Source organism: Cebidichthys violaceus, unplaced genomic scaffold (genome assembly GCF_023349555.1).
Source record: "Cebidichthys violaceus isolate CVI_PGR_0920_01 unplaced genomic scaffold, fCebVio1.0.p SCAF_10, whole genome shotgun sequence".
NCBI lineage: Eukaryota > Metazoa > Chordata > Actinopteri > Perciformes > Stichaeidae > Cebidichthys > Cebidichthys violaceus.
In genome coordinates this window covers 15,125,854-15,142,829 of record NW_027176263.1, presented here as the reverse complement: position 1 = coordinate 15,142,829, position 16,976 = coordinate 15,125,854, and the positions used below count along the sequence as shown (strand labels likewise).

At 44.1% G+C, this 16,976-nt stretch overlaps 1 protein-coding gene across 3 annotated transcripts in view; it reads left to right on the top strand.

The window, feature by feature from the left end:
• smap1 (small ArfGAP 1) overlaps positions 1-16,976 on the top strand; it is a 95,732-nt gene that overhangs the window by 73,714 nt on the left and 5,042 nt on the right. For all 3 annotated transcript variants that reach the window (XM_068727184.1, XM_068727176.1, XM_068727169.1), the window contains exons 7-8: positions 2,852-2,967; positions 15,630-15,825. In XM_068727184.1, the coding sequence (XP_068583285.1) occupies positions 2,852-2,967; positions 15,630-15,825 (312 nt within the window). The remainder of the gene's footprint in view (positions 1-2,851; positions 2,968-15,629; positions 15,826-16,976) is intronic.

Genomic DNA, 16,976 nt, shown 5'->3' with positions numbered 1-16,976 from the left:
ATGAGGTCGCTGTATTCATTGAAGATACTGGGAAGCTCTGTGTTTGTGTCTCTGTGTATGTGTGTGTGTGTGTGTGTGTCTCTTTGTGTGTGTGTGTCTCTGTGCGCGCAAATGTACTCTGGGCAAAGGGGTTTTGGGGTGCTTATAAAACACCCCACAGCCCCCCCAACCCTGAACCGCGGGTCTGTTTCCATGGTGAAGCTGAGAGCGCTCTCAAGAAGCGGCTCCATCCCGTAATAAAAGGACGGTGGGCTCATTGCCCGACATGGCAGTCATGATGATGATGATGATGGGTGCTTTTTTTTTTTCTCCCTGCGGCTCATTTCCATGGCAATGAGTGAATGAGCTTTTGGTAAGGGGGGGGGGGGGTAGAGTGGTAAGAGGGTAATTGAAATCCTATTTTTCCCCTCGTCTATTTGAAAACGTGGCAGAAGAATGACACCCGTCATTCTTGTCGGCCCCTAAAATATGAATCATAATAGGCTTCAAGCAGCAATTTACAAGGTGACTTAACTATCAAAAATAAAAGCCAAGCTCATGTAGTCAAGTCAAGTACAATTTATTCATATAGCCGAGTTTCAACATATTACAAATTTTGCCTCGGGTCAGCTTCAAGGCATCACGAGATGGATGGAGAGCAAAAACGTTTAATTATTAGGGCGGAAGATGTTGCCATCAAAGTAGTTCTTTGGAAATGAGTTTTGGTAAGTGCCTCAGAAGGATGGTGAGAGGTCTTTGCCAGCCTTCTCCCAGTGAGTGGCTTCCCCTGTAACCCTGCTGTCTGGCTAAAGGAGCTCAGTCTTGTTCACACTTTAAAAGGGCTAAATTATGGATGTTTCAGCACTGTGGTTATATAAATGACCTCTGCTGCTCGCTGGCTCTCTCTCTCTCTCACACACACACACACACACACACACACACACACACACACACACACTCTCCTCCCTTTCACACACTCCCTCCCCTCTGTCTGCCTCTCCATCACCGTCTCTCTCTTGCTGTTTCTCAGATGACCGTACAGTGTGTGCTTTTTTTTTTCCCCCATATTGTAGTTTTAAACAGCTTAAAGATCAGCCATATTTATAATTTATATATATAATATATCACTTTTGAGCTGAACAAGAGACGACACACACCCGTTAGAAACTACACAAGATTTACATCTGACTGGCTGCTAAAGATTTCCTTTGTCTGCTTGGACAGTAACCGACAAATAAGGCTCTTAATTTGCCAAATACGTAACGGACAGAGCCGGGATAGCTGCGTCACCCTGTTTACCGGTATTTGTGCTAAGCTAGGCTAACCGCATCCTGAGTCCGGTTCAATCGATATCAATCTTCCGATTGGAAGATTGATATTGATTGATCTCCTCATCTCACTCTTAATAAATCTAAGTAAATATCCAACTCCATGAACAGACCGTAATATCAATTTAAGTTGTAAAATTACAATATGGTAAACTATCCTGTAAATCAAGAGGCAAGTGTATCAGAGCTTAAAGGAATAGTCCACCCCCTAAATCATAACTACGTATCGCTCCTCTTACCTGGAGCGCTATCGATCTAGATTTGTTTTGGTGTGAGTTGCCGAGTGTTGGAGGTATCGACCGTAGAGATGAAGTGGAAGGATGCATCGATATTTGTCACTGCTAGCTCACTTAGCACCGCTGAACTAGCTAACCGCTGAGCTAGCTAACATTACAGCTCACATTCTTCTTCTACCTCTTCGGTAGAAAGACAACAAAACAATTTAGATAGATAATATGTAGCTTCGATTTTGGGGTGAACTGTCCCTTAAGTTAGTTTTACCTGCACTAAACCACTAGTCACTTTTTGGTGACTTTTAACATGTACCTGTAGCATACATTTTGTCTTGTTGATAATCTCATTAATGATGGCTCCGTTCCAAGTCTGCGTCCTAGACGGCAACGTCAGTGAGCCAGCGCGGACAATGGACCCATTCACAGCAGACGTTCTGACTTGTCAGAGCGGGAAACACAAAGACGCAACGAAGAACAATAACGATGGCTGCGTTCCATATGGATGCAAACGGTAAGCCGTGCCGGAGAGTCAAGCAAGCACAATACCGGTGCCTTGGAACTGGCTCACCGAAAATGGAATGCAGCCATCAGTAATTATTGTTGCCCTTTCTGCAACCGCATCTCAAAATGTCTGCTGCTAAAAAGGTGTATTCATCTTCAGAGTTCCTATTTATGGAGCTTTTTGGAGCTCTCAGATGTGATGTGCCTTTTTTTTTTTTTTAGAGTTGTTCAATATTAGACTCTTGTTAATCCAACTGAAATGAAATAAAGACTAAACCAGCTGGGTGACACGCAGTTACTTTTCCAGGGGCAGATGGAGAAGCGTGAATGAAATCATGTTCAGGGTGAAGCGAAAGTACTGAAGGAGTGCAGTCATAAGAATTTTTTTCTTGAGGATGTTCCAATTATCAAGTGTGGTCATTTTAAATTGTGCTCTGCGGGGCGTTTTGAAAATGCTTAAATTGTATAAATACCCTTGCCTATGCGCGTAAAGGTCAGATTGAATTCTTCCTGCGTGTGTCAGTGCATTCCCTTTTCACTCTGTTTCTGACTTTATTAAACTCCCTTTGTAATTCTTATGCTTTAAAGCAGCAGGTTAAATAAAGTGCAGAGAGAAATATGTGCCATGAGTTGTATGAAAAATGTATTCAAATGTCCTAAAAAACCAGGCTTTTAGTATGAGTTGATCTCTTAGAATCTGATTCTCTCTCTCTCTCTCTCTCTCTCTCTCTCTCTCTCTCTCTCTCTCTCTCTCTCTCTCTCTCTCTCCCTCTCCCTCTCCCCCTCTCTTTCCCACTCTCTTTCTCTCAGATGCTCCAGAGGGTGGTGGGAGGGGCTCGGGTGGTGCTGCACCAATCAGCGATGAACTGGACATCTTTGGACCAATGGTCTCCAACCCTCTCCCCTCTTCCAACAACACACAGCAGGTAACAAACACACACTCACACTCACACACACACACACACACACACACACACACACACACACACACACACACACACACAGTCACAAGCTTTCATCAGCTGCTTATCACCACAGGCAGACTGCAACACGGGGAGTCTGCGGGGACTCCCATGATGCAAACGCAGGCATATTCGCAAACAAGCCAACTCCCTTATACGTGCAGAGACGGACTCTCTGAGGATCATATCAAAGCAAACTGTCATAGACTCTCCTTTATAGAATGAATTTGACCAGTGTCCTTCAAAAAGAGAGAGAGAGACAGAGAGAGAGACAGAGGAATAATGGAGAACTGCGACAGAGCAGGTGGGAGTGGTGTAGTGGTAATATATATATATATATATTTTTTTTTAAATATTTATATATTTTTAGAATATAGCAACAATATAATATAAATATAATGATATAGCAATAATAATGCATTTCTCTGCTTATGTTTGATACTTCTTTAAGGTAGCCCTTCCAGTCTGCATAGCAGAGTCCAGTTAAAATATGCAACCCAAGTATATAATTTAGAATAAGCAACAATGTACATGTTTAAACCTGCCACCTACATACGTTTAAACATAATGCAGCTGACCAAACATCACATGGGCAAACGCTGTTGGGAAATATGGGGAAGGTCTACACGCACAAAACACTTGTATGTGCATTTGCTTTCTGTCACAGCCCTGAACAAATTCCAAATTTGGAAGGAATAAGTCGAACAAGGAGAGGCAAAGAGAAGATTTAAAGCAGTAAATGAGGAGATAGGAGACTGAAAAGTCAATGCCGAAACATTTTGATGTTTGATGAGATAGAGAGTAGCATACTTAAATGAAACGAGGGTTTACCCACGTCAACTACGCACGCTTGTTTGCTTGCTTGTCAGTAATTGATTGTAAATTCCATTCCATTATCCAAACCGCTTATCCCATTCAGGGTCGCTGGAGCCGATCCCAGCTGACATTGGGCGAAGGCAGGGTACACCCTGGACACGTCGCCCGCTTGTCGCAGGGCACATATATATATATATAGACAGACAAACATTCACGCTCTCATTCACACCTACGGGCAATTTCGAGTCTCCAAATAACCTAAGCTGCATGTCTTTGGACTGTGGGAGGGAACCACGGGGAGAACGTGTGCAAACTCCACACAGAAGGACCGGGGATCCAACCCGGGCCTCTCTTGCGTGACAGTGCTAGCCTCTACACCTGATTGTAAATTGCTGTAAACTATTGTAAAGTGACTAGAATCTCACAAACATTCAACAATTGTTTTAAGCTAATTGTGTTCATACTGTAGCTCTGAATCAGAACCTCCACTATTCAGGGCTGTAAAGCAACTCGTCTTATCGCACTGGGAAGCTAACGTTAGCTTAGCAAGCCAGAGCGCAGAGCAGCCAGCGTCATTTGTTTTCATCCTAATCCTTTTAGTACAAGATGTCTGGTTCGATATGTGACTTTCTTTGATCAGGTGTGGCCTGTAAACCAAAACTGTTAAGTTAGCCTAATATAACGTATAAAAGTAGTCCAACGTCTACATTGAATGTGCAAAACATAGCTTACTTTTAGCTAACTGCAATGTCAGACGTCAGTAACCAAAGTTTGTTAGTACCATACACGGACGGTATGTAGCTTTTACATACGCCATTTTTAAGAGCCATGATTGTATCTGAAGTCAAATATCAAAGTCATGTCATTTGTATCTTTCTCCATGTCAGCTTAAATTTGAGCGTAGACGTTAATGTTTCTGACCCTGTTAGGATCTCAACGACTAACAGCTGAAACATTTCATCTGATCCTTAGGTGTTGGAGCAAAAATGACACTTGTTAAGTTTGTGATTATTCTTGGTACAAACTAACCTCGTTCAATACATATTCAAATACAGGCCTAGTCATATACATTGTGCTACTTAGTTAGTTTATACAAAATAAATGCTGGAGAGAGCCTAGATGGAGTTGTGTGCCCCATGTGTGTCAGCAGCCATATTGGATGACCTTTATTTTCTGGGTAAACAAAACAAAACTGGGTGTTTGTCTGAATAAGAAGAGAGAGGAAAACAAATTGGAAAAGAAAAACAACTGATGGCATTCTTGACAGTGTTTCCAGATATTTGTCCTCACTCCTTTTTCCTTCCTTCCGTCGTACCTTTAGCAGCTAGTCTCAACGGAGCGAGTGCGGCTGGTTGAATTAAACATTTTCCAAGGAGCGGCGTTGAGTTTTGCGGCCTTTGACCTCGACTCGGCTGGAAATGAGGACACGCATTCATGCCGACACGTGTATAAACTCTCAGACTCGGTAGATGCATGCGTGATGCAGTTTGCACACTTCTATTCAGGTGATAAAGAAACACAAACAAACAGGAGACATTATATGCATTCCAGAGAACACACACACGCAAAACACACACCAAGTACAAATGCACAGTGACCCCATTCCTTGGGTTGAAAATTCATTCTTTCACTCTCTGACCTATTCCCGGTTTTCAAATTGTATATCTCACTCCGGTACACACACACACACACACACACACACACATATCTCAGAGCCTCCTGGGAGCCGACCAGGCAGTGGCTCGCTGGGGACCCAGGCATGACGAACAATTATGGGCTGCTGTAACTGCAAGCTCCCCCTCTGACACTACCAGGCTCCCACTTACCCTCTAATCTCCCCTCCACGCTCACCTCCTCTGCGACTCCATCTTCCGTAGCTCTGTGTGCGCATCACACCTCTGCTCATCTCCATAAATCCATTAGTCTGGAATTCCCCTCCTTTAGCCTCTGTTCTCTATGCAGTGAGTGTTCACGCCATATGGTAATTACCACAAATACCGGTTTCTGACTTGTAAATAGTGTTTACGTCAACATCCAAGTTGTAATTACCACTGGGAGCCTCAGACTTTTTTCTAAGTTCCAGTATATCCAACTTAGCTGCCTAATAATGCGGAAGTGCCTGAAAAAACAAACGGGGAGTCGCCCCCTGATGGCCACTAGAGAGAATGCAAATTAAAGGCACTTAAGCAACAGGTCTCCTAGCTTAACCATGGAATACAAGAACTATGCTGCTCTTTTGCTCCCATGTCTTATACATAGGTTGCTGAGGTGGCGACCTGTTAACTTTATCTTTTTAACATTGTGCTCAGTTATAATGATATTTTGTTTGTTGCCATCAAATACAAAGCTGAGAGCCTTTTCCATGGTTGTTATTATCATAAGAGCCAGCTTGAAGACATTATTAAAACAGAAACAGAGTTTGAAGCCAACTTGGTGTTAATGAGATAGGTAGCTAAAGAGCTGAGCCCACTGTTTCACAGATTGCCACGCACGCTGAGTGGCACAGTTGCGTTATCAGCGCTATCGTTGGAAACTGCATGCGTGCGCTGATTGATCGGAAAGCCTGGCAGGTGTAGCGAAAGTAAAAGCAGCTTCTGGGCCTCGTAATATCTCCACCAATGTAAATCATCTTTTATGAGGAACTCTTTTACCCTTTAACTGCAAAATGGAAAAGCGGTCGATTACAATCTTGTTTGTCCAGTTTCAATTTAAAGACGTCAACTCTCACGCATCCCGTTGTCATCGTCCTAAAAGCAACGCTGCGCCCGTTAATGGAGTTCATCAATTGGCTTGAAATTAGTTATTTTTCATAAGGCTGCAGTAGCTTTATTAACTCATAAAGACAGTGTAAAGGCAACACCAAATTGCTAGGGGCCCTTATCAAGTGTCGGTATTTGAACAGTTGGGAGATTTATAGGTAACTTACTCTGTTTAACACAAGTAATACAACGTATTCACATTGCTACACCACAGTACGGTTTTTCTACCTTTGCTCTGCCTAGACCCACTTCTTTTCTCCACAGCTGCTACGCTGCATTATTATCCGTATGTCTTCCCTCGCGCCTGTCCTTCCAGTTCAGTTCCCTCTCTCTACTGTCACTCACCATTAATTCTATTAATTCTCTCACGCAAATATATTTTCCTTGAATCCGCACACAGAGTGCTTCTCCTGTTCCTCTTCTCCTCCTCACCCATCGTATGTCCTCCTCCTCTCCTCTTATACACTCCTTCAATGTTAGGTATGTACAATTACGTGCGCAAATCCGACACACTGTACGAGCATTTCTGAGAGTAATTTATGAACCTGGATTCATGCTCACAAAAAAATGTGCATAAATTGAAACGCAGCCAAGACCAGGCTGGTGTACAGCGTTAAGGGAAAACTGGGAATTTACTCTTTTCTTTTAGAATTTTTTTTAAAGACCAGTAAAAAAAAAAACTTTTTTTAAAGTACATTTTTACAAAGATGCACATGCATACAATCGTTTAGACAACAAGAACATTGAAACTGTTCAGATCCTGAATTGAGGTAATAAAGGTGCAGGGCTATACTGTAGATCAAAAGAGCAAAAGCAAGAAAAAAAAATGAAGTTTTTGATTTGATTTGCCACTTTTTTTCTCCAATGCTGGACAAAAGAGACGGGACTGGAATTTCACACCTACCATGAGCTGCATAATGCATTGCATGCCGTCCTTTGAACCATTTTGGAGGCTCAGCGATGCTTATAGTTTCACCAATGTGCTGCACAACAGGGGTTCGTGAAAAATCTGCCTACCTTTCTGCCAACTTGTTACCACCAAAAGTGCACCAATTATTCCGTAGCAGTAGTGGAAGCTGTGCTAATAAGCAAAAGTACCAGCAGAGGATAAAAGAAATGTACTGCTGTGGACGGGGGCAGCAGCAAAACCTATTTTAAACACCTAAAACAAATCAATGTTGGATTAAATCTACGCTATATTTTGAATATTGTCCAACTGGGAGCTGGACTTATAGTTGAGCTCATCTATACTGTCTGGGCAATGGAGTGTAGTGGCTTTGAAGAGAGCATAGATACGTTTTATTTTCAGTTCAGCTGCTGATAATACTTCTGTACTTCTACTAAATGAGGGTTCCAATGCACAACTTTTAATTGTATCAGAGTATTTCAACTTTTACTGATGACTGGTTTTTTTGTATGCATTTTTTTAGCTTATTTTCTTTTTTTAAATTCAACCCTAATCTGCAAACTAGTAATTATAGCTGTCAAATAGATATCAATATATTTCCTCTCAAATGTACTAGTGGAAAAGTAGCATGGAAATACAGAAATAATAAGTACAAGTACCTCAAAATGTACTTCCACCACTGTGTGTTACCCTTGAGAGCCATGAAGAGGCCTTTGTTGTGTTGAAGGATAGAAGAGAAAAGATGTAAGAACAAATAATAATTATTCATCTCTGCAGTGGAGTTGTGCTATCTGTTACAGCCTTGGACTGCCGCGCTGCACTTCATACACTGCAAGGGCAGATTGCTCCACAGTGGCTGTTTGATAGCAGACAGGCTGCTCTCACATGGCCCTCCGCCCGCGGCAGCACTGTCTGTCTTGTTGAATGTAATATTTGAATGTCAAAGAGTACAATTTGTTTCCGCCACAGTCGGGAGGGGGGAGGCGTTTCGCTGCAGATCTCACAGCCGGGACTTGTGTTGCATTAACAGATGTCAGAAGACGTTTCTCGCATGTTGCCCTCAAACTCCGGAAAAGTTCAGTTTGGGGGTGGTGGTTTTTTTGCACCGGGAGACATGTTGCCGGTCTTTGTCTGGGCCATGTCCAGCGGAGCGTGGAGACTTGCGCTGACATTTCCAGCAGCATTTAAAGGGAAAAGGCCGTTAACTCGCAGTGGTTTGGATCATAATCTCCTCTGCATTGGTGTGAAGGTTAACGTGCGATTGTATGTCTGACAAACTGGCAGGTGCATGTTTCTACTTCCCAGAGGAAGAAATTTGGATTCGGCTGACCTTTTCCTGTGGGACCATGGGGCCAAACTCACCGCTGTAGAATGAGTGTATCCCCTGACTCCTTACTCGCCTACACGCAACATTTGGAACCTCCATGAATTTACCTGCAGCGCCACCATTGCAGCGTCAACATTTACCCTCCTATACATACAAGCGGTAGCAGTTTTCTGCTGAGGTGATGTAAGTTGCTCGTGTTACCACCAGCGGCAACAACAGTGGCTCCAAACTCTTTTTAAAAATCAAAACACTTCCAAACAGCAGACACTGCTCCTCTCTTGGGCACAGACTCTATTGGTGCATCTCCGGTCTGTCTTTGTTCACCCTGCATCGCTCTTTTCTGTTCTTTCATGTAACGTTACTGTAGCGACGGAGCCTCCCCCAGCTGTTAACAGACGAGCTGTACCCAGCATGGCGTTCAGCAGTGAAATTTTATAAATGTACAATTATTAGTGTTACAAATTGTGTGTGTCACAAACTGTTGTGTTGTGGTGTTTTGCCCTGTTAAAGAGAGTTAGTTGTGGGTTGTTAATTGTTGTGTTATAAAGTTATAACCATGATTAGGGTTCCCTCGCAATACACTTAAGACAACTAGCTCCGACCGGTTGAACCGGTATACCGCCCAGGACTACCTGCTGATTCATGCAGCTATTAACCGGCATCGGGGAGCTCTCGCCTATCTGTGAATACGTCAATTACGAAGATACAATTACAGCCTTGTAGGAGGGGGGATTTGTGTTATCTCTCTCTCTCTTTCACTCTCACTCACTCACATGCACACTTTCTCCCTCATTCACTCCACAATGAGTGAGAAGAATGTAGTTGTTAAACAGGTTTTTACCAAGAAAACTTCAACGAATATATATTTTTTAAGAAGCTTCCAAAGATACAATAAACATTGAACATGAAGTGGAGGGCGGGAAAAGAAAGATGGACGACGTGAGAAAGAGTGAGGGGTGAGACACGGTGCAGAAGGACAAGTTAGGGGAGGGAAAGGTGTTCGGGGCAGTAGACTGATGGGGAGAGGGATGAGTGGGCGGAGAGCTGGCCAGGACAGAAAATGAAGGAATAAGTGAAGTTGGAGGGTGAGGACAGGGGCCCACAAGACGTGGAGCATGAAGTTCCACCAGGTCTAAGAGACTGAGTGCGATGGTGCGGACCCAGCTGAGTCGCTGGCTTCAATGTCCACCACCAATCCTAAAAATTCTGTGTGTCCCCTTCCACACGGGTTACCCAGTTTGTGAGGAATCAATAAGAGACCCCGGGGGAAGATTTACTGAGGCTTTGCAGTTTACATGGCATTTTGGTGCATCTGTCTCAGAAATAGAATCGGAGTAAATCGGACATTGAACTTTTTTTGACTAATAACAAGAAAATGATTGTTGTTAGTAGGAGCTCGCCGGGAAGAGAGCGGACGCATCTCTGAAGACTGATAGCTGCCAGCTAGCTAGGTAGCTTGTCCTGCGGGGAATGAGACTTTAGACCCGGTGCTGCTGCTGGCCAACAACCCACTGTTTCTCTCATTCTCTGTAACTAACGGAGCGTTTGAGCATGGTGGAATTGGTTAGCTAGCTAGCTAACGAGCCGACGGCTAGTTACCTAGCTAGCTTACTAATTCCATCAATGCTAACTAGACAGCTGTCTGCTAGCTAACTAGCAGATGGCTAGTTAACTAGCTTGCTAATTCCACCATGGTTTGAGGCTACACTGGTTACAGAAAATGAGCCGAACCAAGTTGTCACTCATCAGGCGATAGCAATGTGCTTTCCTATGCTGTGACAAAATTGTGCGGATGAAGCAAACATACTCATGTACTAGTAACTTTACTACATGGTTTTAGTCGTTACTCCAAAACCTCACCTCAGTGAGTCTGTGACTAGCTGTAAGTCGGTTTAGTTTATGTTTAACTTAGCCCGCTATGACGGTCACAATAACAACAGTACACATAAAAAATGGCCGCCACTCCGACTAATCTACATCGACTTGAAGGGGAATTTCAATTCTAGTCCTATTCTATTTCTATGGTCTTTCTCCTCATTGTGCATTTAATAGAAGACTGGACAAATAACAGGAGGAGATATGTTAGCACAGGTTGAGTATGGATTTCGAATAAAAATGTATTTGTTCCGTCAGCTTTGTGGAGGAAATTCTCCGCCTGTGAAAAGGAGCAGGTGGGATTTACATGAGCTGCAAGGAAGATTGTGGTGATGAAAGGTAACATGCATCAGTAAAAAGGCTATTATTATAACGTTGCATCTTAACACAGTCTACCTTATGCTATGGCTGACTTCGGAATGAGCTGCTTTCTTAGTAAATGAGGCGCTAAAATCTCAGCGCACTTTTGTGCAAAGCCATTTTCTCAGTAAATATGTTTCTCAGTCATTGTCATTCTACAATGATTATTGTATTGTATTCAAATGTTACAGTCATATGCTCACAGTTGAGCTCGTACTACATACGACCAGATCAGTACGATGCTGTAGCCATAATTGTCCCTATTAGGGGGAATTGTTCTCCTGAGTGCTGAAAAACAACCCAAGTGCCAAATTGCGACTAAAATCAAAGTTCCTTGATGCTGTAGAGATTTTTCATTTTTCATCTATAGCAAGACCTGTGGACATGAAGGCAGAGACCTAATGCTACCTTCATCCAACATACAAAGCCATCTCAAGCTGGCAGCCCACTTCTAAAATAATGCTAATTTTAAAGAAATCACTGCTGGAGAGGGGAAGAGAGAGCTTTACCAGGAAACACACTGTGAGTGCTGGTTTGTTTTCTGAATTTGGTAACTTACACTAGCTCAACCACAAAGACCATTTCAACTCTATTTAACCTATATTCATTGATTCTTTTTTTTTATGGTGCCACTTGTTTAATTGTCAATCTCTTTCTAGCTCTGTTTTGTTCTCCTCCAACTATCTGGCTCCTTGGATCTCCAGGTTTTGGGCTTTTTTTTAGCTGCAGATAAAAACAGGTTTGATAAGCCTGAACCAAAACAGTACAGCTGCGTGCCATAAAATAAATACAAAGACCGCAAAGGCCGAATGAGTAGGATTTGTCGGATGCGGGTCTTAGTTGGCCCCCTGACCGCAGTTAAGGTAACGGTGCTCACTGGTGAAAGCCAACCCCAGTGTCCACTCTTTGGTTACTGTGACCAAATGATATGTAAGGAACACGTCGAGGGAATTTCTTCAAATTTGGAGCAAGCGTTCACCTGAAAGTATTAACGGTTTAGATTTTGTTGTCAAAGGTCACCTCACAAAACCATTTTGGCCATAACTTTAGAATTCAAATGCTATTCAAGACAATTTTAGAAGTGGTGACATTTCAGGGAGACATGCATGAAACTTTGGCTGGCTGAGGGAGACATAATTCGTGTTTCGGAAAATCCCACTCATTCTGCTTTTAATTAAAGATGCTCAAACGTTCAGTAGATCTGAGGGCAACCGCAAAGTGAGAGATGATTCTTTGTGGGTTCGTCACTACGTTCGTCACATTAAATGTAATTTAATCCACTGTTAGAATTAATAGACACTGATTAAAGTTATGAGTGTTCTTCTCATCTAGCAGGGGTATCCTTAATATCTAGGCTGTACCAAATCTTGAGGTTTTATAAGACACAAGGAGTCCTAACTGGCACGGCTTTCAGTCCCCTCTGTGCCACTAACGTCTATACTGTTCTTGTGTATTCTTGTGATTGTCGCATGATGCGTGAACAAAACCCTTCAGACCAACACCTAGCAAAGCGCCCCCATGCCAAACACGGCTTGTGTTAACGTGAACATTGGATTAAAGTAGAAGCTTTTGTGGAAGCGAGTTGTGTTTGAGGGCTAAGCGGGACGTCAGAGAGAAGGGTAAAGAGAACAAGAAATGAGTTTGAGACGGATAAAGTAGGAAAAGAAAAGAAGGAACTGCAGTGAAATACCGAAGAAGGCATGAGGAGTGAGAGGGAGGGCAGTTTGCAGAGAGCAGTAGAAAAAGTCGAGGGGGGGGGGGGGGGGTACAGAGGGATGAGGTAATGAACTAACCAGCGACTTCTTGTACTCGTTCTTCCTTTCATTGTCTTTCCGTCCTGTTCCTTACTGCCACTCTCTTTCTTGAATTCAGATTTCCAAGGCCAGCTTTGTTTTGTTTTCAGTAAATTAGCCCAAATCCTTCTGCACACACACACACACACACACACACACACACACACACACACTCAGTGCCTCGTGTGGTTTTAAAGCCACAGATGGTCTATCAGAGGGGAGTTTATGAGTATTTCAAGCAGTGATGGAAAACCATATAGAGAAAGAAAGTCTAGTGTGCGTGTGTGTGTGTGGCTGTAGAGGTCTATGAATAGCCACAGTGAGGAAAATGCTGTGTGGTAATTCAGAGCTCTGGCTGCACCCATCAACACCAACACTGGGTGAGAAGAATGGTGCCTTGTTGAAGAGGCTTTTCTTTTACACAATGTGCTGCTAGGAGCCCCGCAGCACTTCGCGCACTATGCCGCCGCCGTGTGTGTTGCGTGACTGAGAAAGACGAAAGAAAACGGGTAGATGCACATGTGACAGACTCAGCTTGAAGTTCTCTTCCTCTAGACGCGAGGTGAGACTGATGCACCGCCGCGCTTTGCATTTTGTGCCGCCAGTTCGGCTCTGGCAGGAAGTCTGCAGGACTTGCCTCGCTGTTCTTTTCAAAGCAAGTTTGAGCTAACGCTCCACTGTTTTGACCAGCTCGTCTCTAACTGTGTCTGTCTGCTGTTTGGTGCGTGGGCAGGTATAGCACACAGTGAGTTTTTAGAGTCTTCGTTCAAACTTCATTACACTCAGCCCACCTCCGAGCAGTTTTCATCGGCATTCCAACAGTCTCCACAGAGCCGGTGGACTGGCGGAGTCACGCCGTCCGTTCTACAAATATACTGTATGTCTCGAAAGAAGAAGAACGGCGATTATCTCAGTTTTAAAATCTGTTAAATGTGATTATTTTATTTTTTTTCACCTTTTGGCAACAAGCTTAGCGGCAAATCGGCTCAGCCCCCTTTGATTGAGTCGTGGTGTGTCTCCCCTTGAGAGATCCAGACGGATCAGGTGAGGACAGTCTGCTGCCTGTTCTCGCCTTCCATTCGCTCCTATAATCAGGAGCCAGTATCACGCTAATGTGCTGCGGCTATTAATAGGAAGGAGGCTCCATCCTGCCTCCCGTCAACACCCGACTCACCTTAACTGGCTTCACTTGAGAGAAAATGCAGCGAGTGTGTGTGTTGGCATGATTATCTGTCCTCCTCCTCTGCCCCTGCATCCTTTCCTCTCCACTTTCCCTCCCTTTCCCTTTCATTTTCCCCCTCTCTCTCTTCTCATTCTCTCCTTCTCCTTGTCTTTGTTTTCAGCCATTGTTCATTCTCTCTTTCCTCTTTTTTTGACTTGTTCTGTCCTCCCCCCTTCTTCTTTTGCATCATGCCCACCTCCCCACCTTCCCCTTCTCTTTCTCCCTTCCGCTCACCTTTTCTTGACTTGCCGTCCCCGTCCCCTCCATTTCTTCTTCCTTCTCTCCTCTCCGTCTCCTCCCTCCTCCCGCTATCTCTTCTCTCACCTCCTCCCTTCCTTCCCTCCCCCAGTCAAAGGAAGTCAGCGGGGAGAGACGGAGGGGAGCAGCACTGCCTGCTAAGCAGTTGAGCACAACACACTTCCAAAGCTCTTTGTGTGTGTGTGTGTGTGTGTGTGTGTGTGTGTGTGTGTGTGCAGGGGCATGCACACTTGAGTATTAGGCTTGTGTTTGTGTGTGACTAAGAGAATTCAGAGTGTTTATTCACCGGAGATAGTGTGTGTGTGTGTGTGTGTGTGTGTGTGTGTGTGTGTGTGTGTGTGTGTGTGTGTGTGTGTGTGTGTGTGTGTGTGTTGCAGAAGCCACTGTTTATCACAGTCACCCTTATCTTATTCATGAAGTCCAGCTGACTATCGCCTTACCTTTTCTCCCACCATTCTCTGTGTTCACTTCACGCACACACACACACACACACACACACACACACACACACACACACACACACACACACACACACACACACACACACACACACACACCTGTACAGAGCTCTTAAGTAGGTGTTACTTTTCTGGCAGCCCCATCCATTAGACATAATGGTTGTGTGCCTGAAAGTTTTTTTTTTTTTTTTTTTTTTTTAATTAAAAGGGACATGTGAGTGAGACTGTGTGTGTGTGTGTGTGTGTGTGTGTGTGTTTGTTCATGTCTACCTCTCTTTGCAGCAGCCATCTGTCTCACTTACAGTGACAATGCTTCTCCTCTGTTGTCTCTTCTGTTTTTCTTTTCGCTCCCGTTCTTTTATTCAGCTCTTGCTCTCCTCACCCTTTATTTCCATCCTGTCTTTTCCCTTCGCCTCTCTCCTGCTTCTACTGTCTTGCTTCATCTTTTCTCACCCTGATTTACAGAGTGTGTCTGAGTTGAATACACTCCCGTTCTGTGTGCACAGTTTGTCTGCGCTAAGTCTCGGTTATGGATCTTTTATTCTCCGTGTGGGTTTCTCTCCGTGGCAATTCAGTATTCTCCCAAACTGTAGGTGGCAGCGTATTCAAAACTCACGGCTACGGCATGGTTCCCACCAGGCGGCAACCTCCAGTTCTGAAGACGTTTGCATTCTCTCTAATAGGCAGCAGGGGGCGACTCCTCCGGTTGCAAAAAGAAGTCTGATCAATGAGAAAATGACTTTTCACTTGATTTATTACCTCAGTAAACACGAGTTTATGGTCTCAATCACTAGTTGTCTTCTTCAATACAACATGATGTCAAATCCCCCCCAATTCTCTCTCCCTGACAGTCTGGCTCCGGTACAGCACCTCCGCAGGCGGACCCCTCCACCTCCTCCTCCTCCTCCTCTTCCACCTCCACCACCACCACCACCAAGGCGGAGGAGAAGAAGAAGCTCCTATCTAAGGACTCCATCCTGTCTCTGTACGCCAGCAGTTCAGTGGCCAGTCAGCCGCAGAGCCAGCAACAGCCTGCTCCAGGGCAAGGTACACACACACACACACACACACACACACACACACAGCCAGCGTTTTCATTAAACCCTTTGTTGTCCACGTCCGGTCAGTTGAGCTGGATCGTCTCATCCAGCATCTACTTGGAGCCGTGGGGCTAAAATGTGTTCACACCAAACGTGCGCTCCTTTAATCTGTTCAACTGCAGGATAATAACCCCAACATGCAAAGGCGTCTGGGTAAAATCACGTCTGCTGTTGGCATGTCACGTGCTCAACCAAAAGCGTTCATGCTGTCGTGTACAGCTACAGTGTGAGACAAACCCCCCCGCCTCAGCACCAGGTAGCATCTTACCTGTTTCATTTTGCCGTTTTTTCAGCTCATTGTGTTTTGGTTTTACGGCGCACAACTTTACTGTTTCGGTTCACTCTTATCGGCCATTTTGAACAAACAAAGGGTCCGTTAAACCCCCTACACTAAACTATCTGCACCAAACAGAAGACGAGACAAAGTTAGCGACTAGTTGGTGAACATAGCATTTCGCAGCTAAAGAGCCAGATATTTGGTTGCTACCACGTTTGCCGTATCAGCTTTATATTAGGATAAAATGACAGTTTTATAGCTTGTTGCGCCGCCCCCCCCCCCAAAGTGGTCAATCAAATCATTTAAGGCATGTTTAAAGGCAGCGCCGTTCCTACATAAAGTCAAAGGAAATTTCTGCCCTGGGTGTTTCAAAGGCGTGTTTGCTCGAGTCGAAAATGTTGCAACTGGAGCAAAGTTGTACGTTTTCCCGAGGCTTTATGTCTCAAAAGGAGCTCGACTGGAGGAAAACTAGCAGAAACAAGTGGAGTAGCGGTGGGTGAGTTTTGAGATCTGAGCCTAATGTAGCTAGCTAGCCACGCCTATTGCGGCTATTATTAAAACAGGAGTTTAGCCAAAGAATGATTTATTTATTTACCATATTTATGTATATGGTTGAATAGATAAAAACTGTCCAGGACGGTGTTTTCTTTAGAAACGCAGAGATTAGAGGTTAAAAACGTTATATTTATATAGCTGATATAGCTATGTTTTCTCCCTTCCTATCCCTGACTCCTCAGGCTCACTTTATGACCCCTTGGAGGGCCCGGCCCCCCAGCTTTGATATATCAGGTCCTAATAAATGCTCGCTGTCCAGGAGAGGA